The sequence below is a fragment of the Heteronotia binoei genome, chromosome 1 (assembly GCF_032191835.1).
Source record: "Heteronotia binoei isolate CCM8104 ecotype False Entrance Well chromosome 1, APGP_CSIRO_Hbin_v1, whole genome shotgun sequence".
NCBI classification, from domain to species: domain Eukaryota; kingdom Metazoa; phylum Chordata; class Lepidosauria; order Squamata; family Gekkonidae; genus Heteronotia; species Heteronotia binoei.
In genome coordinates, this window is record NC_083223.1 from 150,411,559 (window position 1) to 150,434,686 (window position 23,128).

The 23,128-nt window shown below is 46.0% G+C and overlaps 1 protein-coding gene across 2 annotated transcripts in view; it reads left to right on the top strand.

Moving 5' to 3' along the window:
• Positions 1-23,128, top strand: part of SMOC2 (SPARC related modular calcium binding 2) — a 257,957-nt gene that overhangs the window by 121,644 nt on the left and 113,185 nt on the right. For both annotated transcript variants that reach the window (XM_060242496.1, XM_060242504.1), the window contains exons 6-7: positions 5,346-5,396; positions 6,591-6,665. In XM_060242496.1, the coding sequence (XP_060098479.1) occupies positions 5,346-5,396; positions 6,591-6,665 (126 nt within the window). The remainder of the gene's footprint in view (positions 1-5,345; positions 5,397-6,590; positions 6,666-23,128) is intronic.

Below are 23,128 nucleotides of genomic sequence, written 5' to 3' on the forward strand. Positions count from 1 at the left end.
AAACTCCTAGATTAATGAAGATACATTTCTGATATTATTTAATAAAGTCATTTTTTCCTACTAAGTGCCAAAATTAATGTGACAGGGAGGAAAATTATACAACTTTGTGTAATTTATAATCCTGCTGGAACCTAAACAATTGTAGCTATTTTATATTTCATTTATTAGCAGAATCAGTAGCTGTTTTAACCAAATATTATAAGATAAATGCATTACTTGAGGGCGATTTTTCTTTCATACATTTGCCAGGCCATGTGTAGGCTCCAGGTGTCCATAACGTTCTGAAGAAACCCAATATGGATAATAAATTTTCTACTTTTTGGCACTTTGTCTCGCTAGTATGCTCTGTGCCATCTTTAAAAGTTGCCTGGATTTTGAAGCTGAGTAGCAGTGAATAAATTTTATCACCTGCCTCCAGCTATGCTCTGCGCCTGATAAACATGGAAGGAAACCAGGTGTGAAGCCAAATGCTGTATAAAGCAAACTCCTGCAGCTGTGCTATTTGCTACTGAGGCCAACCAGCTGCCAGAACCTATTTACCTAAACATGACAGAATAACTTTTAAGGTTGAATGCTTAGCTACAGCAGAGTCTTGAATGGCTCTTGGAAGGGGTTTCAGAATCCTAATTCTCATTCTAACCCAACTTGTGTTTTGTATGATCAACATGTTTTATATTGAAAGATTTTGCAGAAATAGAGCTTGTTACTTTATTGTTTTTTTAACTGGAGCTTTCTCTTAACTGTTATAGTAAACTACTTTGAACTACAAGGAAAGACAGGCTATAAATGTTTTATAAAGAAATAAACAAACCAGTAACTTAAGGTAATATAACCTAGAATGTCCTCTTTAGTATCAGATTAAAACTGGACATCAAATTAGTATTCTGTTTGTTATTATTTACTTTTCATAATTTGGGGGGTGAGGTAGGGGGTCTTTAAAAAACATTTAGCTCAAAGAACAAAGATTATATTGCATCTGCCAGCCTTTGTTCTTCTGCTGCTGCATCTACTTTTAAAAAATTTATCTTCACATATGTAAAGTGTACTCAAAGCTTAAGTGAAGGTGTGATCAGTGGATACTATCACCGATAGTATAGATTCATCTAATTCAGTTATTTTTAATTTTAATTTATATATTTTTGCTAAACAGGATTTGAAACTATCTGACACTTTAAAGAATAGGAATTTCTTCTTATAATTTATTCACAAAATTTATATCCCTCCTTTTTGGTTTCACAAGGGCTACCAAAGTGGCTAACAATTTAAAGTATACATGATACAACCAAATTTTAAAACAATTAAAATCAACCCCCAAAATACCTCTGAAAACAAATTAAAAACAGTTAAAATGTGTACATGGACATAAAAACAGCAACAAAACATTGATCATTGAGGGAATGCAAAACATTTTTTTAAAAAGTCTTAATCTGTTGGCAAAAGATGGCAACAGAAGGAGATAGATGAATCTCACTGGGGAGAGGGTTCCAGAGCTTTGGCTCCATGACCAAGAAGGCATTCTGCTGGGCTGCCACCCATTTAATCTCAGAAGGCAGGGGCACCAGAAGCAGGGCCCCTGAAGATGACTGTGGTGGCCATGCAGGTTCATAATGGAATAGTTGGTCCTTCAGGTGTGTTGGTCTGAAACCATAGAGCTTTGAAGGTCAAGACTGGCAACTTCAATTATGGCTAGAAACAACTTGGGAGTCAGAGTAGATGGGGCAAAACTGGAATAATATGATCACTATGATCCACTCCTGTCAACGTCCTGGCTGCAGCATTCTGTACCAAATTTTGTTTGAACACTTCTCAAGGGAAGCCCCATGTAGAGTCCATTGCACTTATCTAATCTAGATGTAACCACAGTATGTTCCACAGTGGCCATTTTTTTCTGCCCAGAAAGGGCTGCAACTGGTTAACCCATCAAAGCTGGTAAAAGGCACTCTTGGGCAGCTGCCACCTGCTTGTCCAGTAATAGAACTTAGTCCGAGAGCACCCCCAGACTGTGGATCTGTTCCTTCAAGGGGAGTGCAACTCCATCCAGAACAGGTGACAAATAGAATGAGCCTGCTTCAGCGGGGAGGGCGGGGTATAAATCAAATCAAATAAATCAAATAAAAAATAAATCCAGAGTCAGACTAGGGTTGCCAGACCTCAGATGGGAGTGGGGGATCCCCCAGTTTTGCAGGCTCCTGCCCACCGCCAGCCAGCCCCACTCCCAAAAGCCAGCATCCAGCATGACATTCCCAGCAGGATGACATCACACATAAGTGATGTCATCACCCTGAGGACATCACACATGGCAACATTGCCTCCCCCACCCCACTCCCAGATAGCTCCCTCCCACCCATACCCAGTGAAAAGGTAGGGCCTGGCAACCCTAGGTCAGGCCTTCCACTCAAGCAGTAGCACTTACAGCTACTTTGGATTAAACTTCAATTTATTAGCCTGTATCCACTCCAAAACTTCCTCCAGGCACTAGTTCAGGGTTTCTACAGCCTCTTTGGGATCAGCTGGAAGTACAAGATAGAGTTGAACACTATCTGCATATTGGTGACTGACAACCCAGTCCAAATCTCTGGATGATCTCTGGGTGATCTCAACCAGCAGTGTTATGTAGAAGTTAAAGAGAATAGGAGTCAAGATGTAACCTTGCAGAACCCCATAGGTCAAGAGGATGAGGAGCAGTTCCCCAGCACTACCTTCTGAAACCTAACTTTCAGGTAGTATTGGAATGGTGCCTCAGAAACCCAGCATGCTCTGGTGGTCTGGCATGCTCAATGGTATCAAAAGCTGCTGAGACATCCAGAAGAATCAGCAGAGTTGTATAGCTTTGTACATCTCCCAGAGTAGGTTATATACCAAGGTGTTGTTCTGTTGCACAGTCAAGTCCGACCCTTTGTGACCCCATGACAAAGTCACGCCAGGCCCTCCTGTCTTCTACCATCTTCTGAAGTCTGCTCAAATTTGTGTTAGTTACATCAGTAACGCTGTCCAGACATCTCATCTTTTGCCGTCCCCTTCTTCTTCTGCCTTCTGTCTTTCCCAGCATCAGGATATTCTCCAGTGAGTGCTCCCTTCTCATTTGGTGGCCAAAGTATTTGAGCTTCAGCTTCAGCATCTGACCTTCCAGCGAACAGTCAGGGTTGATTTCTCTTAGTACTGACTGGTTGGATCTTCTTGCAGTCCAAGGGACTCTCAATAGTCTTCTCCAACACCACAACACAGAAGCATCTATTCTTCTGCACTCGGCCTTCCTTATGGTCCAGCTCTCATAGCCATACATTACTACTGGGAATACCATTGCTTTGACTATATGGACTTTTGTTGGCAGGGTGATCTCTCTACTTTTTATTATACTGTCCAGGTTCACCATACCTGTTTTCCCAAGGAGCAAACATCTTTTAATTTCATGGCTACAGTCACCATCTGCAGTGATCTTGGATCCCAGAAATGTGAAGTCTGTCACTATTTCCATGTCTTCCCCTTCTATTTGCCAAGGTGTGATGGGGCAGCATGCCATGATCTTTGTTTTTTTGATGTTGAGTTTCACGCCTACTTTTGTGCTCTCCTCTTTCACCCTTAACAAGAGGTTCTTTAGGTCCTCCTCACTTTCTGCCATTAGAGTGGTGTCATCTGCATATTTGAGGTTGTCCTGGCAATCTTTAGTCCAATAATTAGGCCTAAAACCAGATTGGATAGGATCTAAACAATTTGCCTTATCCAGGAAAGTTTGAAGTTGTCCAGCTCAAGGATGGGACATTTGAGACTAGTTATTAATTACTTAGAACTTGTGAATCAAGGGTAGGATTCTTGAAAAGTGGACCCTACAGCCTATTTTAGAATAGGAACAGATTTTTTAAAAATAAAAGCAGCACCTATTGATCCTACCCATATTCTTGAACATTTCCCCAAGTGATTCCCAACCCTAGAATCACTCTTATCGTGTTTAAGAGATCTTGAAACCCCCTCCCCCAGTAGCTACAATGACTGTGAACCTGACAGGGTGCTTAAGGGGATAAGAGATAACTTAAGGAAGTGAGTATTTATTCAGGAAGGATAATAAAAGCTTATAATCTTTTAAAAACCTGTTATTATTGCTAGGCAGCACTAGGAGTGGTAGAGACAGTTCAGAGAAAAGTGTTTGGTTCTTTTAGGGTTGCATCATCTGTACAGGGACAGGAGGGGAAAACTGGGTCGAATTTAGTCTGAAAAGTTCTTATGTTATCTTGCTGCCTCATTAATAAGTTTTTCTGTGTGTAACTCTCCTTAAAAGTGCAATTTCTGCTGATAATTAATCTTTACAAGTCCTTCCACCTCTGTGAATTCCTTCCTGGGAGATAATGTGCTGGTAACTAGATTTCAAACTTCATGCCATTAACCCAGTAGTCTATCCATTGCCAGTATAGAAATGATTTATTAAGTTGTATATATGATGAGCAGGGTCCTGGAGCACCCTATTGAGAGCCTGAGGCAAACAGAAAGATTTGTATGTGTTTCAGCACATAGAAACAAATCCTTCATCAGTGCAGCCACTATAGGAAAAAAAAAAAAGATTTGTCCTAGTTCCAGACAGTTTTGGCTTTCATATGTCAACTACTTTCCTTTTCTTTCTCTTCTGCAGCTACTCTGGTCCTCTCATTTAGTTTAATGTTGCTTAAAAGTATCATAGAACATCATGAAGTGATACTCAAATCACAAAACCAGATCATTTGCTGCATGCATCCCAAGAGATTACATTTGTTTTTATAAAAAATATACAAGGTATAGTAATAGTTACATTACTGGAATGGTGTTCAGAGGCTGCCTTGATTCCTTCAGAGGTTACACGAGGTATCAGAATGCTGGTTGTCCATAGATGGCCTGCAGTGTTCCAGTGGGATCTTTAAATGTACTCTGGCATTGAACTCCATTGAAACATAAAGTTGATGTGTGCAATACAGCTACAAAAAAATGGGCAAAAATGTGACATGATGAAAGCTGTTTCTGGGGTGGCTCACCTATGCAATTTCTTAAAGGCCAGTTGCATTAGTGCAATCCTTTTACGGTGCCACCTGTAGTCAGTGTAGTAGAATAATTTTGGTATTACTGTACAAGCAGATTGCTTCCCATTGCCAAGCAAATTTGTCAAGAGTTTTCTTACACATGAAAGTAACCTCCAAGAATGCTATCATTAAGATATCACTGAAATGCATACCTTTTTAATGTGCTGCATTAATTCCATATTTGCTTATCTATTAATTGGCAGGGCTACGTGCAAATCAGTAGCATTGCTCATGTATATGCACTTATTTAGCTTACTCTCATAAATGTAGTCTTCTTGCAAATCTTTTCCATTTTGAATTCAGATGATGCTTCAGCCCCTGCACTTGAGACTCAGCCCCAAGGTGATGAAGAAGGTGAGTATTTCAACAAACAGAATGGGAAAGCCATGGAAATAAAAATAGAATGGTATATAATGGGGAAGTCATTCAGTGGAATCTTCCCCACTACATTGAAAAATACTTTAACTGCAGGTGCCAAGGATTTTAAGCAGAGACTGTCTACATGTGAAATATGTAGTATAGTACTGAAATATGGAACATCTTTTTGTAAACATACTGGCATCCAAAATCTCCCATTATTGCTGTTGATCTGCTTCCATGCGTTTATTCAATATGGGCTTGGATCTACTGGAAGGTTTCCAAGGATGGAGGGGATTTCTGTTTGCTGAGCATGATATCTCCTCTCTCTGCACTCCAAAATGTCCTCTAAAATGCTGCTGCTGGGAGTTGCCCCATGAGTAGCAAGAAACCGGAAACAGATTTCTGCTGTTGGATGGGGGTGGGGACAAAGTGAACCTGCTCCTAATCCATAAATTCAGAAAGTTTCCAGTGGATCTAATGCATAGTTAGTGCCTTTTGTTGTAGCAGGGACTCCTTTGCATATTAGGCCACACACCCCTGATGTAGTCAATCCTCCAAGAGCTTACAAACTCTTAGTACAGGGCCTACTGTAAGCTCCTGGAGGATTGGCTACATCAGGGCCTAATATGCAAAGAAGTTCCTGCTACAAAATAAGCCCTGCCTATTAATATTCCACAATTTTTATTTTTCAAAATTATGGATACCCACCAGTAGAATCTTTTCTTTGTCTTAGTCAGCTTTACCCACAATTTGAAAGTTTCTCATTTATGAGTGTCTCATGTCATTTTGTTGTCGTTGCTAATTCCTACAGCTGGCAGCCTGATGACCCAACTATGTCTGTCTGATTAATACTTTTGGAATCTAAAATGAGACTCTTCTGTTGCAATTTGAACTTGTTAAAATAACTAGATTGGCTGAGGAATTATGCTGTTAGATGTGCACATTCCTGAAATTTGTGCCAGGAAATTTGGATGTGGGTTTCATAACCATATAGTCTGTATTCTTGCCACAGAGGGTATATTTGGGAGTTTATTTTGAACCATTTTTATTTGGTACGTGCTCACTGGTACATCTAAAATATTGTTATCACCTCCTTTTAAAAACATGTTATTCAAAAAGATATATCCTGTCATTGTCTGTTGTTAATATATATTTTCAATATCTAATTTTGTTGTCCTTAATTTCTAGATATAGCTTCTCGGTACCCTACATTATGGACCGAACAAGTAAAAAGCAGACAAAATAAGACTAATAAAAATTCTGGTAAGATAATGAAACATAATTAAATTGAAGCTATCTATCTACTTTTAGTCCAGCCTTCCTCCAAGGAAGTCAGTTCTTCTCCCTTCCTCTCCTTCTGTCTTCACAGCAGCCCTATGAGGAAGGTTAGGTTGAAACATAGTGATTGGACCAAGGCCAGTAAGTCTCATGGTTCATCTGAGGTTATGAACTCCAGCCTCCCAGGTCCTAGTCCAACTGTCCAACCACTGTACCACTTTGGCTTTAAATAGTTAAGTTTACCTTTTTTCTTATATTGGCACCAACACTTGTCCCCCACCTTCAGCTATAATTTTTAAATCTCCTTTTCTGATCTTTCATCATCTGTCTGTCACACTAATGTTTTCTGCAAAGTCTGTTTACCTCTGCACACTTACTTGAGGGGAAGCCCCACCAGACATAGATATTACTTATTAAGTATGAATAAGACTGGGCTGCAGAAGATTCTCTTGATAAAATTAGTAAAATTTAAAGTGGTAAAGACAAAGCTTTCCCCTGAAAGATCTTAACTTTCACTTTCTGTAACTTTTTTTTGCATTTAAATCAAGACACGCAAATTCACTTGCTCATTTGTGAAAGCATCTTTGCACAATCATGCATACACTTGTTACAAATGTATTTGTGTAGTTTTGATGCTGTTCTCCTTTACATCCATTTTCTTTGTCTTCACAATCCTTGACCATATTTGCCCACATGCTATTCAGGTTTTTTACTATAATGACATGGGTGTCTGTTATCCATGACAGCGCAGTGACTTGATGACTTCATGGACAATTCACATGATTACAGTAGTCCATCTGTTGAGGACTAGTGATTGATGGGGAAAGGACTCCCCTTGTCATTACTAGTGGGAGAAATGAGGTGACAGTGGAAACAGGAGGAGGCTGTAGCCAGCTTAGTGCAGTTGTGTGATAGTTGACTGGAGAGTAATGCCATCCTAAGCAGAGATGCACCTTTTAAAGTGCATTAAAATTACTGGGCTTCAAAAAATGTAACTCTGCTTACAATGGCATGGCCAGTATGGGTTGCCGATGTCAGTGTTCACACTGTGTAAGCCTAGCCATTTTGTGCCTGTATATCTTCATGGTGCTGAGTCTCTGATTCTATCTACTACTACTCCTGCTTCCACACCCACTGTATGTTTTCCATAGGGTTCCCAAGTCCAACCCCAGAAATATCTGGGGACTTTGGGGGTGGAGCCAGGAGACTTTGGGGGTGGAGCCAGGAGACACTGGGGTGGAGCTAGGGGGAGGGGGGAAACGGCCCTTAATTTGCGTATTAACCTTTTACGTTACCAGTTCTCAACGCCCGTGGGATCCGAGGCAACTTTCAGCAAGCCCTTTTCCCCTAAAGCAGCGCTGCAGCTTCAAAAACCCGCCCCAAAGCCCACTTTCACTTTTCCTCCAGCCCCGAAGAACTACAACTCCCAACAGCCCGCACGTCGAAAGCGCCCATAGGAAAAAGTAGGTGTTCCTTCCCTGCGCTTCCTGCCCGGGCAAATCTCTTTTTGCTAGTTCGCGCCCTGGTTGGAACTTTGGAGTTTCTTTCGCTTAGCGGGCGATCTCTTGCTGGAAAGCCTTTCCCAAAGGAGGGAAGGAACGGCTGCCTCCCGGTGTGAATGCAAGTGGGATTTCTCTTTTGGGCCGGGAAATGGAAGGGGCGGCGGCTTGCAAAGACCCCCTCGTGAGTTGCCCCGTTTGTTCCTGCGCGCTCCCGGCCCCGAGCATTAACTTGCATCTGGACAGATGTTTGCAGCGGAAAGGGGGCGGCGAGAGAAGTGGGGGAAACAGCGGCTGTCCGACGGGCCCGCAGTAGCCCTGCAAGAAGAAAATGCGCCTTTCCGCGTCCCCGGAGGGCAGCAACTGAGAGGACGAGCCGGTCAAGAGTCTCAGCCCCCCGCCGCTGTTTTCCCTCTTCCAGAAGGGCAGAGGCTTCGGAGCAAGAGCGCCTCCTGCTGCTGCTGCCGCCTCTCCAGCCCGGGCCCAGAGGGAAGAGAAGCCGTCAGAGGAGGAGGAGCCTGGCATCAGCCCTAATGCCCGGGGACCTGAACTGAGCGGCGAGCCTCCCCGGCAGCCCCCGACGCCGCCAGCAGCAGCAGGAGGACGCCGCTTCTCCCCCCGCTTCCGTTTTTTGGGGGGGCGGGGGAAGAGGCTCGGAAACCTGGCGTCCCCCGCTAGAGCGGGAGGATTGGGACCCCTAGTTTTCCACCAGTTTTCCACATGGAGTCTCCTATACTCCTCAATTACTCCTCAACAGAGGATCATTTTTCCCTTATCTGCCACACTATCTTATTGCTGCCATTATAAATAAAAATATATATGTGAATATGTGCAAATGCAATTAAGGAATTTGTGTTTCCTTAAAGGGTAATACCAAAGCATAAATGATTACTCTCCATTTTAGAATCACCTTCTGTGTTTTCCTCTTTGTCCACTTTTGAGACAGATAGTTAGAAATACACTCAAATTAGAAATAATATAATTTCAAATACTCCAATTAGTTAGTATCCAAATACTAACTAATTGGAGTATTTAAAATTAGATTATTTCTTAGTCTGTGAGAGAAAGCAGCATTCTGCGAGTGTACAGAGAGGGTAAAACAAAACAACGCCCAGAAATACTTCATTTTAAGTGATATTCATTTCATCTTTATTACACTAGAGACTAGTTGGTGCCAAAGCTAAGGAGTTATTGTGTTTGGAACTGACTTTAGTTATTCAAGAGTCTCACGTGCAGAAATATGAGAGACCACAATGCAAACAAAGTAACAAGCAATTCATCCACCCAAGTATGTCTCTTTGCAGTATGCAAAAGCCAGCCTAACAGCTCAATCCTGTAAAAGTTCTGTACATACAGATCTGCTTATAGCATCAGGTGGGGACACTTCTGTGAGGGGTATTCATTTGTTCCCAAATTGGGGGTGGGGGAGATAGATAGAACCAGAAAGTCCACACCAATTCATTTAATTCAGATAATGAAAACAAATGGGGAAAACATATATTTAGTTAAAATATATCTGTTCCACTTTTCTATCCAAATAGGGTCCCCAACAGCAAATGTCAAAACATTAAAACATTTAGGACATTAAAACAGCATTTAAAATAGAGTACATACAAAACATTTAAACAGCTCAGTAAAAACCTATAGACACCACAACACAACCAGGGAGGAAGGCTGATAACTATTATTGGGGGCATCCCAAAATCAAACCAAATCTGGGGAAGGAGTTCCAAAATTTTGCCACCATGACCAAGTTGCCAGCCATGTAGCCTCTGCCAGCAAGGACACCCAAAGCAGGGCCACTGAAGATGACCTGAGTGGGTGGGTAAGTTCATATGGGAGAAGGTAGTTCTTAAGGGATACTGACCCCCAAACATATAGGGTTTTAAAGGTCAATATCAGCACCTTGATTGGAGCCCAGAAGCAAATTGGGAACCACCATAGATGGAACAAGGCTGTAGTGATATGTTTGAACATATGAACATATGAAGCTGCCTTCTACTGAATCAGACCTTTGGTCCATCAAAGTCAGTATTGTCTTCTCAGACTGGCAGCGGCTCTCCAGGGTCTCAAGCTGAGGTTTTTTCACATCTATTTGCCTGGATCCTTTTTTTGGAGATGCCAGGGATTGAACCTGATAGTTTGCAACTACTCACCACAGTCAACTTTCTGGTCTCAGCATTCTGTACCGACTGTAGCTTCCAGACATTCTTCAAGGAAAGCCCTATGCATAGCACATAGGAATAATCTAACATAGATGTTACCTGGGCATGCAACACAGTGACAAGATCTTTCCTGCCAAAGGAGGAGTGCAGCTGGTTCACCAGCGAAAGCTGGTGAAAGTCAGCCCTGGCCACCTCTGCCACCTGTTTATCCATCAGGATAACCCATAAGCTATGAACCTGCTGCTTTAGGGGAGGTCAACCCCATCCAGAACAGAGATAACCCATCTCTTAATCAAAACTTCTCCTACCAGTAGCACCTCTATTTTGTTGGGATTAAGTTTCAGTTTACTAGCTCTCATCAATTCTGAAATTACCACTAGGCACTATTCACAGTTTCTACAGCCTCACTGGAATCTACTGGAAGCATGAGATAAAGCTTAATGTCATCCACATATTGGTGGCAACTCAGCCCAATTCTCTGGATGACCATTCCAATGTTACATAGATGCTGAAAATCATGGGGGACAAGACAGAACCCTGAAGAACCCTGTAGGCAAGAGGCCAAGGGCAGTGGGGGGGAACAGCTGTCCTCCAGCACCACACTCTGAAACCTTCTTCTAGGTAGTACCAAGACCATGGCAGAACAATGCCACCAATCCTGAAAGGCAACCCAGAAGGATACCATGACTGATGGCATCAAAAGCCACAGATTGGTCCAGAAGAATTTACAGTGTCATACTTCCCCCAGTTTATCTCCTGGCACAGGTCACCCACCAGGGTGGCCAAGGCTATTTCAGTCCTATGACAAGGCCTGAAACCAGAAACCAAAATCTGAACCAGATCCAAACAATCTGCTTCTGCAGGAATTCCCAAAGTTGCCCAGCCACTACTCATTCACTACCTTGCCCAAGAATGTTACCTTTGTGACTAGTGAGTAGCTATTCAGCTCTTTTGTGTCTAGAGTAGGGTTTTTTTAGAAGCGTATGAACCACTGCTTGCTTCAGAGAGGAATTTACCATCTTCTGGGCTCAGTCTGCCAGCCCCCCACTCCCAATGTCTCTTGTGGGGGGAGGCCTGGCTGGTTAAGAATTAGGGCAGTCACCAACTAGTTAGCCACTGAGCTATCTGAATCAGCCAATCAGTATCTACCATGAAAAAGGGGAGAATCCTGGGAAGGATTTTTTTTTCTACTAACAGGAATAATGAAGACAACATGAAGCAAGAAATACCATTTATGATTTTATTATAAAAGAAAAGCAAGTTGAGCAGGTTTAAGAAACTAGCATGTATTATAAAAATATAGCACTCTCTCAAGAAATAACTTTTTAGGCTCTGTGGCCTTGGACCATCATCCTTTGTGTGTAAGAGTCAATTTCTGTTCTCAGAAAATCCTTGCTGTGTTTAGACTGCCAGCTCAGCAAATATTTTCTTCACAAGGCTGACTCTGAAAAGGGGCATCCTGTCCTCAGATATCAGTTCTCAATAATGCTGGTAAATTGTCATGTACCTGAAGGGCTAGAAAAACCTGGTACTGAAACTCCTATTGAAAAAATTAAGCAGCCAGGAGGGGCAGTGGTTGTACAATAAGGTGTTAGGTCTGTAAATTGTTCAGCCAGCCCTTGGAAGGATACTTTCATATTCTTCCCCTCTAGCAATTCTACCAGAATATGACATTCGAATCTGTTGTTCATATTCATGTCACAGAAAGGAAATGCATGGTATCTTTGTTGCCTGTGTTCATATAGATTCACAGAGTTGGAACATTTAGTCCTTACTCGGTGTAGGTATAGACAACAACAGCATCTCCAGCAGATAAAAACCCAGCTTCTGCTTAAAAACCTCCAGTGATGGAGAGCCCATTGCCCCAAGACAATTTGTTCCACTTTTTAACAGCTCTTGCTGTTAGGAAGTTTCTCCTAATAGTCAAAATCTACTATAAATTCTAATCCTGTCCCCCTAGAACAACACAGAACAAGTCTGCTCCATCCTCTTAAATTAATTATTATATGGCAGTATGTGTAGTATAACCAGGAGATCCTAATATTGTCTGGCAGCCTATAGAAGTTCTAGCTCTTTTAGCATTATTCACCACTGTGTGATGAACTAGACTTGGGGTTTTTTAAGGCAAGAGATGTTTCAGAGGTGGTTTGCCATTGCCTACCTCTACATCATTCTCCTGATATTCCTTAGAGGTTGCTAATCCAAATATTAGCCAGGGCTGACCTTGCTTATCTTCCAAGATATGATGGGATTGGGCTAGCGTGGATGATACAGGTCATGGCACTCCTTCTTCTACTTGACAACTATCTAGGTATTTAAAGACAGGGGTTGTGTCTCTCCTTAGTCCTCCAGGCTAAACATGCTCAGGTCTTTCAGCCTTTCCACTCAGGACTTGTGTTTCAGACTCCTCATCATTCTGGTTACCTTCTTCTAGATGTCAAACACAAATTTGTTGACATATGTCTTTAAACGTGGTGCCTCGAACTGGAGACAGTTTTCCAAATTGGAGCAACCCTAAGAAAAATAGTGTGGAACTGTTACTTCTCAAGATTTGGACATTACGTTACATTTGGACATTACATTTGGCTCATGTTCTGCCTATCATCAACTAAGATACCTAGGTCCTTTTCACATGTAAGGCTGCTAAGCCATTCTGTACTTGCTTCTTTGATTTCCCCTCCTGTGCCTAAATTTAAGATGTGGGCAAATTTCACACATGTTGCATAATGTGCTCTAACAGTCCTTTGCATCTGATTTTCCTGTGCAAAACAGGAAAATCTATTTGCTTAAGTGCATTGAAAGTGCATTATCCAACGTGTGTGAAATTAGCATTGGACACAATTTCCTGTGTGGGAAAAGGCCCACAAAAATAGTTTAGTTTCATTGTGTCCCTGTCACCTATTAAGATGTCACCAATTACCAAACAGATTTGCCTTACTCTGAAAATAGCAAAAAAAAAAAAAAGTATTGCTTTTAGGATTCTTAGCAAACCTCAGCTCATTCTGGACTTTAGACTACCTGATTCCATTTTTACAGGTCCCAGCAATTCTGTTGTATTCATTCTTTAGCTATATGTTCCTCTTTCCATCTTCTTAAGCATTTCTGTTTTAAGTCTCAGCTCAGCAGAGAATTCCTCTTACAGTTGTACAGGCTGCTTTCATTGACTCCCATTTTTTCTTCTTGTTGAAATAGTTTGTGGTTGTGCCTTCAGAATTTCATTTTTGTCCCTCAGGGTTTCAACCCATGGACATCACTTTCCCTCAGAGTTCTTTGAAACTGTTCCTTCTGAAGTTTTCACATCCCTTGCTATTGTATATTCCAACTGGAGATGGTAATTTTCTCCCAAGACTCTGATCACATTCACTTCATCAATAAATTCCTCCCTATTGAGCAAGATTAAGTCCAGGATAGCAGATCTCCCTTTTCTTGTTCTGTGTGTCTCTGTTCAGTGAGATTTTTGTAGTTTATTTATTTTATTTTGTTTATTTGAATATTTTTATCCCACTTTTCTCCTGCAAAGCAAGACCCAATGCATGAGCAGCTGGGGGTGGGGGGGACTCAGCCCTTGAAGAAAAGTCACCCCTAGCAAGCAACAGCACTGGCAACCCCAGATAGCAGCTCCTTTTCAGCCTTGAACAATCAAAGGGTCAGGTTGAGAATCTCGAAGAACTCGGCCCCAGGTAGAATAGTCTCCCCTGGCTAGCATTGGCAAGGGAAGGAATCATTCAGACCTTCTGGCTGGGTGGGTGGTCTGTAATATGTTGCCACAATATACTATACTACAATTTATCCAGTGGCAGCCTCATCTATTGTTCCATATAATGAACAGAACCAACACAGTCCATTATTTTGTGTGGGGGCTTGAGAGGAAGGATGTTGGACTTTATCAAGAGAACCAGATTCTAGTCTGCTTACACTAAGGTTTTGTATGAAAAATAAAATAAGATTCTCCACTCATGTGGACAATTGTTCTGGAGTGCTCTAGTATGTTTTTCCCTCTTCTAAAGCTTAACTTGGTAAATTAAATCCATTGTGTCTCCTCTCCTTTTCCAAGCAGAGAAGCTTTTCCAGACCTCCCCAGAGCATTTGCGTATGAAATCAATGCTTATTTTTCACAGTGCTGGAATATACTTATTACGGTATTTGTCCTATCTTTCAAAATCCCATTTTACGAGCATTTTCATTTATCTTTTAATTTTACATATTAGTTCAAAATGCACATAAGCTCTAGCTTCTGGCATCTCTAGTCTCTTCCTCCCACCAAGGATAAAGATCCTCCCACCCTAAAACATTTTTTAACAGTGCTCTGTTTAACATCGAGGAGATACCATTTATGTTCAGGATGTTCCAATATTTTATGGAACCCCCACAGTGGAAATATTTTCCTGCTTTTTTTTTTGCAAAGTTGGCCATTTTCTTTTATACCATATGTTAATTTGATGCCAAAAGATACTAATCTTCCTTGAACTATTTTTAATTATATTATATGACTTTTCTTAAGTAATGAAACAGCAATTATATTTTAATTTTCATACAAGGGCTTGTCTGCCCCTACACAGTTTATTAAGACAGAATACTGGACAATCAGGATAGCATCATATATTTGGTGCAAGTCAGAGAAGAGGCATATAGTTGAACAGAAATATGTAAGTGGAAAACCATATTAAGAACTATAATTATATCAAAAAAATCCCTCTATTTTTTAATAGATAAATAAATGCTCCATTTAGGAGAAGCAAGGTCTATCCCTGTGCCTGCAACAAATGTTCTTTGTGAACAAAATGTGAATATAATTCAGTCCATATAGGTATATGTAAATAGGCATAAAACTGTTTCTCCTCAAATAAGTTAATAGTGATCACAATTATCATACACAAAACTGCCTATTTGCACATGAGATAGTGAAGCAGCAACACAGAAGAGAGAAGGACCCAATACTCACTTGCTGAATAACTTGTTTGAAAGTTAAAAGGGGTGAATGACTCCTATTAAAGTAATCACACACCTTCATGTTTATGGCTTTAAAATAAATAGTTTAATAAAGCAACCACCAAGGAGTCTTCAAGGGGACTTAGATTTCCTAAGCCTAATTTACTCTGCCCCCCCCCCCACACACAAGTGCATTCCAATGATTGCTATGTCAACAGGTGTAGGATGAGTATGAATATGCAGAGCTGGTGCTAGGATTTTTGGTGCCCTAGGCAAGCTGCCCACTAGTGCCCCCCAATTTTTTTTAAAAAACAGAAAATTGTAGGAGAAATGAAGAAAGTTGAAACTATTTACATTTTAATGTACAGTTTTTAATTAGAGTAGGAAGGATGAGTGGCAGCATACAACTTCAAGAGGAGCCAATTTTTAGAAACTATAATTGGCTTTTCTTCAGTTTTTACAATTGGTTAATTTATTCCTTCTGGGCTCCAAGGAACACATTGCGCAGGCACTGTCTGCTTTCACGTTTTCCGGGTCTGTAACAGACTCGGGGAATGCAAAACCAGCCGGGCAGTGTCTGCGCTCCATGGAACCTGTTTTCCATTGGGGAAGGCAGGCTCCAAGGAGCACACACACCGCCCTTGGGGATAGGAGGTGCCTGGTGGTGCCTCTTAGGCCAAGTGAATATGGGGAGAATGGAATCACTGTGCTTATTGGACCTAGGCTTCTTGGACTTCGCCCCCAGGAATGGTTAGCTGGTGATAAATCTACCAACTAGTTTAACGTATCTTTAAGTGAACGAGATAAAACTGAAGAGTGCCATGATAGGTGGATCTGTCCACTCCTTCCTATCGCATTACACTTTTTAAATAAGGCATTGATATCATAGGAAAGGCCTTTCATTGCAATATTTCATGGAATGTTCATTTTACTTTTATGTCAGTTATTTCCAGACACTCTTCTCAGGAGCTATGGTTGGCAACCTCTGGGGAGAGCCTAGAGATCTCCTGGAATTACAGTGTGTCTCCAGACTACACTCATCAGTTCCTGTTCAGAAAAGAACTGCTTTGGAGGGTGGACTAGGATTGCCCAGTCCTAATTTTGATCCAGCAGGGGTGGGGGGCAGTCCTGGGTCCTCCCCAGGATCTTCTGTCACATGCACAAATCATGTGTGGTATGATGACATCACCCAGAAGTGATGTCATCATGCTGCCAATATTTCATGGCTTGAATATTTCTATGTTTTGGAGAAAACTCTATGGTTTTGAGCCCAAATTTACCATAGAGTTTTGCCCAAAACCTAAAGCATCACTGTGTGACATCGGTGATGTGATGACATTACTTCCAGGTGATGTTTTCATGCTGCAATTTGGAGCATTTATGGCTGGAGTTTCTCCTGCCGGCCAGTTGGCCTGTCACGGCTCGAGTCTTCAGATAAGGAACGACGGCTGCCTACGTCCCGGCAGCTGGCCAGGACTCTCGCAGCCGGCTGGGGGGGGTAGCACAGGGGTGATCATAAACAGTCCAATTGGTCAACACCGTAAATCAGTCCGGCCGAAGGAGGAAACAGAGAGCATAGTCGTAGGAATGCAGAGGGTCAAAGCCAGAGAAAGCAAAGTCAAACACAGTCCAAAATACCTAAGCCAGTCCACAAAGCAAAGTCGAAGTCCAGAGTTGCAAGTCCAAGGTTCAAGCCGGGTCAGGAGTACACGGGTTCTCTCAGCAAGCAAGAGGGTGGAGAGCGTGGTCACGTCCTAGTAGGATCGTTCGTTGCCAGCACAGTTTGCCCTAGGGCCAAGATTACAGATATACTGTGCTGGCTTGTTAACTCATTAGTATGCCGGGCTTAGATCTCTTCTCCCCCGCATGCGTGCCTCACTTCTTCTGCTTCGCATCTCCTGTCGTCTCCTTTCACGGAGCCGGCTAACAGGTGGCGGTGATTCCGGAGGGGATGAGCTGGGGCCCGGCGTGGCCTGATCAGTTCCAGGTGGCTCCTGCTGCCGGCTTGCTTCTTCGGGACTTACGTCCAGGGCTGTTAAAGGTGCCTGCTCTGAGCTAGCAGGGGCTGGGTCAGGGGCAGGCATGACACTATCCCCCCCCCTCAGGCCCCCCCTCATCCAAGCCGCCTGGCTTATCAGGGTAGGCCTCATGGAATTGCTGGAGTAGGTCAGGGGCGTGCAGGTGGGTAGCTGGTTCCCAGGAACGATCTTCGGGGGGGTAGCCCTCCCAGTCCACGAGGTACTGGAGCTGGCCTCGGTGCAGCTGCGAGTCCAGGATTTGATGGACCTCGTACTCCTCATCATCATCCACCAAAACCGGTGGCGGAGGTGGTGGTGGAATGTCCCGGTTAGGGTCCGGCGCAGCCGCAGGTTGGAGGAGGGAGCGATGGAAAACCGGGTGTATCCGGAGGTGGGCGGGAAGGCGCAGGCGGAACGCCACCGGGTTGATTTGCGCCTCGATTGGAAAGGGGCCGATGAAGCGAGCGGTTAACTTGGAGGACCGGCCAGGGGTCCGGAGATACCGGGTAGAGAGCCAGACGGAATCACCGACCTTGAGGGCGGCCCCTTCCTGGCGGTGCTGATCTGCGGCCAGTTTATACGCGTCTTTGGCGCGTTGGAGCTGCGCGCGCAGGAGGTCATGGAGCACGTGAAGTTCCTCAATCCGGTTGTCTGCTGCGGGAACACCGGCGGAGGGGCCGAGCGGAGGGAAGAATCGGGGGTGCTGTCCGTAGTTGGCCGCAAACGGTGTGGTCTGCGTGGAGCTGTGTACGGCATTGTTGTAAGCGAACTCTGCCAGTGGCAGCAGAGAGGCCCAGTTGTCTTGTTGGTAGCTGGTGTAACAGCGTAAGTACTGCTCCAGGGTCGCATTGGTGCGCTCCGTCTGGCCGTCGGTCTGGGGATGGTAGGCGGAAGACAAATGAAGCTCCGTCCCCAAAGCTTGCTGGAAGGCTTGCCAAAAGCGGGAGGTAAATTGCGGGCCCCGATCCGAGACAATCTGCTTGGGTAGCCCGTGCAGGCGGAAAACATGGTTCAGGTAGAGCTGGGCGGTTTCCGGCCCTGACGGCACCTTGGCGCAGGGGACAAAATGGGCCATCTTGGTGAACAGGTCCACCACGACGAAGATGCACGTGTGTCCTTGGGATCGGGGTAGATCTACAATGAAGTCCATGGACACAACGTCCCAGGGACCGGAGGGAGTAGGAAGGGGCTGCAGGAGACCGGAGGGTTTGGCAGGTATGTTTTTAGCTCGGAGGCAGACCTCACACGAAGCCACGTACCGACTAATGTCCGCTTGGACGCGGGGCCACCAAAAGTCTCTGGTCAGCAGATGGGCTGTTTTGTGTTGCCCGAAGTGGTCGGCCGGGGGTGCGTCGTGGGTGAGGCGGAGGATGCGGGATCGGAGGGGCCCCGGAGGGACGTACAACTGCTCCCGATGGTAGAGCAGCCCATTCCGGGTGGTCAGTTCTCCGGCAGGGTCTTGCTGGGGTTCCTGCAGGTGTTTTTGGGCCCAGGGGTCGGTGGCCTGACTGGCCCGTATCTCTGCCACTAAGGCTGGTACAGTCAGGGTGGCGGCAAAGACCGTAGGTGGCAGGATGCTAGCCTTGGGGGCTTCTGTAGCACTAGGGGTGCCATAGTCTGGCCGGCGGGACAGAGCGTCGGCTTTCTGGTTTTGGGTGTGCGGGATGTAGGAGATGGTGAAGTTGAAACGGGAAAAGAACAGGGACCACCGGATCTGTCGCTGGTTCAGCCGGCGGGTGGTCTGCAGGTGCTCCAGGTTCCGGTGGTCTGTGAATACCTGGACCGGGTGTCTTGCTCCTTCAAGGTGGTGTCGCCAGACCTCGAAAGCCACCTTGATGGCCAAGAGTTCGCGCTCCCATATGGTATAGTTGCGTTCGGCGGCGGAGAGCTGCCGGGAGTAGTACGCGCAGGGTTGCCAGGGCTGGCTGGGGTCGTCCCGCTGGGAGAGCACGGCCCCGATGGCCACATTGGAGGCGTCTGCTTCCACCATGAAGGGCAAGCGGGGGTCAGGGTATTGCAAGAGGGGACTGGAGGAGAAGCGGCACTTGAGATCGCGGAAGGCCTGGTCAGCTTCCAGGGTCCATTGGAAGGGTTCCTTGGGACGGAGGAGCCGGGTCAAGGGCTTGGTTAGGTTGGCGTAGCCAGCGATGAACTGTCGGTAGTAGTTGGCGAAGCCCAGGAGGTGTTGGACGTCCTTCCGATTCTGAGGGGCCTGCCACTGAAGGATGGCGTCGACCTTCTTTGGATCCATCTGAGTCCCTTGGGGAGAGATGATGTGCCCCAAGAACTCGACCGACGGGAGATGGAAGGCGCATTTCTCCAGCTTGGCATAAAGGCGGTGAGCTCTGAGCCGCTGTAGCACCTGTCATACGTGTTGGACGTGTTCCTGCACGGAGGTGGAGTAGACCAAAATGTCATCCAGGTAAATAATCAGGAACCGGTCCAACAGGTCGCGGAACACGTCATTCATGAATCGTTGGAACACGGCAGGGGCGTTTGTGAGCCCAAAGGGCATGACCAGGTGCTCGTACTGGCCATACCTGGTACCAAAAGCGGTCTTCCATTCGTCTCCGGCCTTAATACAAACTAAGTTGTAGGCCCCTCGAAGGTCGAGCTTGGTGTAAATAGTAGCCCCTTTTACGCGGTCGAGGAGCTCCGGAATCAGTGGAAGCGGGTAACGGTTCCGGATGGTGATTTTATTGAGTGCCCGGTAGTCATTGCAGAGCCACAAGTCCCCGGTTTTCTTTTTCACGAACAGGACGGGCGAGGACAAGGGCGAGGTGGAGGGTCGTATGAACCCTCGGGCCAAGTTCTTCGCCAAGTACTCCCGTAGGGCAGCCAGTTCCGGGTCCGCCATGGGGTAGAGGCAGCCCACGGGTAACGGGGCGCCGGGCATTAAGTCAATGGCACAGTCATAGGGCCGATGTGGGGGAAGCTGGTCGGCTTCCTTTTCGTCGAAGACGTCTGCGAACTCCTGGTAGGGAGCTGGGAGTGTGGTGGCGGCCCCCAGGAGGCTGGTGGGGACCGAGAGGCTGGGTAGCCTATCGGGAGGCACAGGAACCGGATCTGGTTGTAGCGTGGCACATGACGTAGGGGTACCTGGGAATTGCAGGACTCGTTGTACCCAGTCCACCTGAGGATTGTGGGCCTGGAGCCAGGACAGGCCTAGTATGACGGGAAAACGTGGCATGCGGGAAAGGTCAAAGGTTTGTTTCCCTTGGTGTTGCTGGACCCATAGGACGAGTGGTTGAGTCTCGTGGAGGACGGGTCCAGAGCGCAGCAGGCGACCGTCCACGACCTCGACCAGGGTAGGGATCTTCTTTTCCCGGATGGGGATGCCATGTTCCTTGGCGAAGAGGTGGTCCATGTAGCAGCAGGCGGCCCCTGAGTCCAACATGGCATGTACAAAGATCCACCAGCCGTCAGGGAGCTGCAGACGAATCGGGATCAGGAACGGGGTAGGTGGTGGATCGACGGAGCTGGAGGACCTCAAGAAGTGCCCCAGGTCAGGAGCTCCAACTAGACCTGGGGCTGGCCTTTTACCGGGGCAGCAGAGCTTGTGGGGCGCTGTGATTTGGCCGGACAGGTGCTTGCAAAATGTCCGGCTCCGCCACAATACAGGCACAGGTTGTGGTTGCGCCGACGGGTCTTCTCCTCGGGAGTCAGGCGAGGGCGGGCGACGCCCAGCTGCATGGGTTCCGCAGCTGGGGGAAGAGCCAGGGTACCTGGAGGTGGAGCAGCTGTGGGGACCCTTGCTGGGGCGTTGCCTCCTTTCTGCTTCTGGCGGCGGCTCTGCAGCCGCCCATCAATGCGCAGGCACAACCGGATCAGGTCTTGTAGGGCGGCTGGTCGGTCACTGCAGGCCAGTTCATCCAGGATGGCATCAGAGAGCCCCTCAGCATACTGGTCCACCAGGGCAGCTTCATTCCAGGCCAGGTCTTGAGCCAACAACTGGAATTCAGTGGTGTAGTGGGAGACAGAGTTTTGGCCTTGTTGCAAAGTCCGTATCTTGCGGTTGGCCGTCTCAGCTTGCACTGGGTTGGCATAGGCAGCCATGAAATGTGCCTTGAAACGGGGGTAATCTGCTAGAAGCGGCGATGGTTCCAACAGCAGGGGGGTGGCCCATTTGGCTGCTTGCCCTTTTAGCAGGCTCAAAATAAAACAGACCTTGGTCTTGTCTGTAGGGAAATCGCTTTGCCTTATCTCAATATACAGTTCACATTGAGCGAGGAAGGCAGGGAATTCTTCCAGGCTCCCTCCAAACTTGTCAGGGACACTCACCGGGCAGCGGGAGCGAGGAGCTGCTGCGATAGCCAGGGCAGAAGCATTGGAAGCTGTTTGTTGTTGCAGTGTGATTACAGCCTGCGTCAGCTGCTGCACCTGGTCTAGGAGCCCCGGCAGGGGGTCCACGCCTCCTGCCACTTGGTCAGTCATGGGGGAGCCTGGTGAGTTATGGGTGCTGGCAAGCTGTCACGGCTCGAGTCTTCAGATAAGGAACAACGGCTGCCTACGTCCCGGCAGCTGGCCAGGACTCTCGCAGCCGGCTGGGGGGGTAGCACAGGGGTGATCGTAAACAGTCCAATTAGTCAATGCCGTAAATCAGTCCGGCCGAAGGAGGAAACAGAGAGCGTAGTCGTAGGAATGCAGAGGGTCAAAGCCAGAGAAAGCAAAGTCAAACACAGTCCAAAATACCTAAGCCAGTCCACAAAGCAAAGTCGAAGTCCAGAGTTGCAAGTCCAAGGTTCAAGCCGGGTCAGGAGTACACGGGTTCTCTCAGCAAGCAAGAGGGTGGAGAGCGTGGTCACGTCCTAGTAGGATCGTTTGTTGCCAGCACAGTTTGCCCTAGGGCCAAGATTACAGATATACTGTGCTGGCTTGTTAACTCATTAGTATGCCGGGCTTAGATCTCTTCTCCCCCGCATGCGTGCCTCACTTCTTCTGCTTCGCATCTCCTGTCGTCTCCTTTCACGGAGCCGGCTAACAGGTGGCGGTGATTCCGGAGGGGATGAGCTGGGGCCCGGCGTGGCCTGATCAGTTCCAGGTGGCTCCTGCTGCCGGCTTGCTTCTTCGGGACTTACGTCCAGGGCTGTTAAAGGTGCCTGCTCTGAGCTAGCAGGGGCTGGGTCAGGGGCAGGCATGACATGGCCAGTGGCAGGAAGGAACCCGCAAAAGTGAGGGGAAACCCACCCAGACCAGGGGGCTGGCAAGCCTAAGGTGGACTGTATGGTGTTATACCCTATAGCAGTCCCTCCCCCGACCTCTTCACACTCCACCTCTAAATCTTCAGGAATTCTCTAGCTGGAGTTGGCAACCATATTAGAAACCCCAACATTCTTTGGGAATTTAGCAGGAGCTTCACCATGAGAAGATCAGTAAAAGCTGAAAGCTTGAACAAAAGACAACTAATCCACCATTAGCAAGTTTTCCCCAAGTAACAATTTATCAGCTGCCATATGAAGGCTCCTGGTGGCAAATTGCCCTGAACTGGATGGCCCAGGGTAGTCTCATCTTGTCAGATCTTAGAAACTAAGCAGGTTTGGCCCTGGTTAGTACTTGGGTGAGAGACCACCAAGGGATTCCAGGATTGCTATGCAGAGGCCGTCAATGGCATACATCTCTGAACATGTCTTGCTTTGAAAAGCCTACTGGATTGCTGTAAAATGGCTGTGACTTGATGACACTTTACACACACAGAGTGGCCTATCAATGTTGTAGGGTAAAGAAAATTGAAAACTTCTGCTTCAACCTGGTTCACTGGTTTGCTCCTACTAAATTGTGAACTATAGCTTTATGGCCTGTATACCAGGGCAGGTTCTTATCGTCCGTGGAGTTGTTCA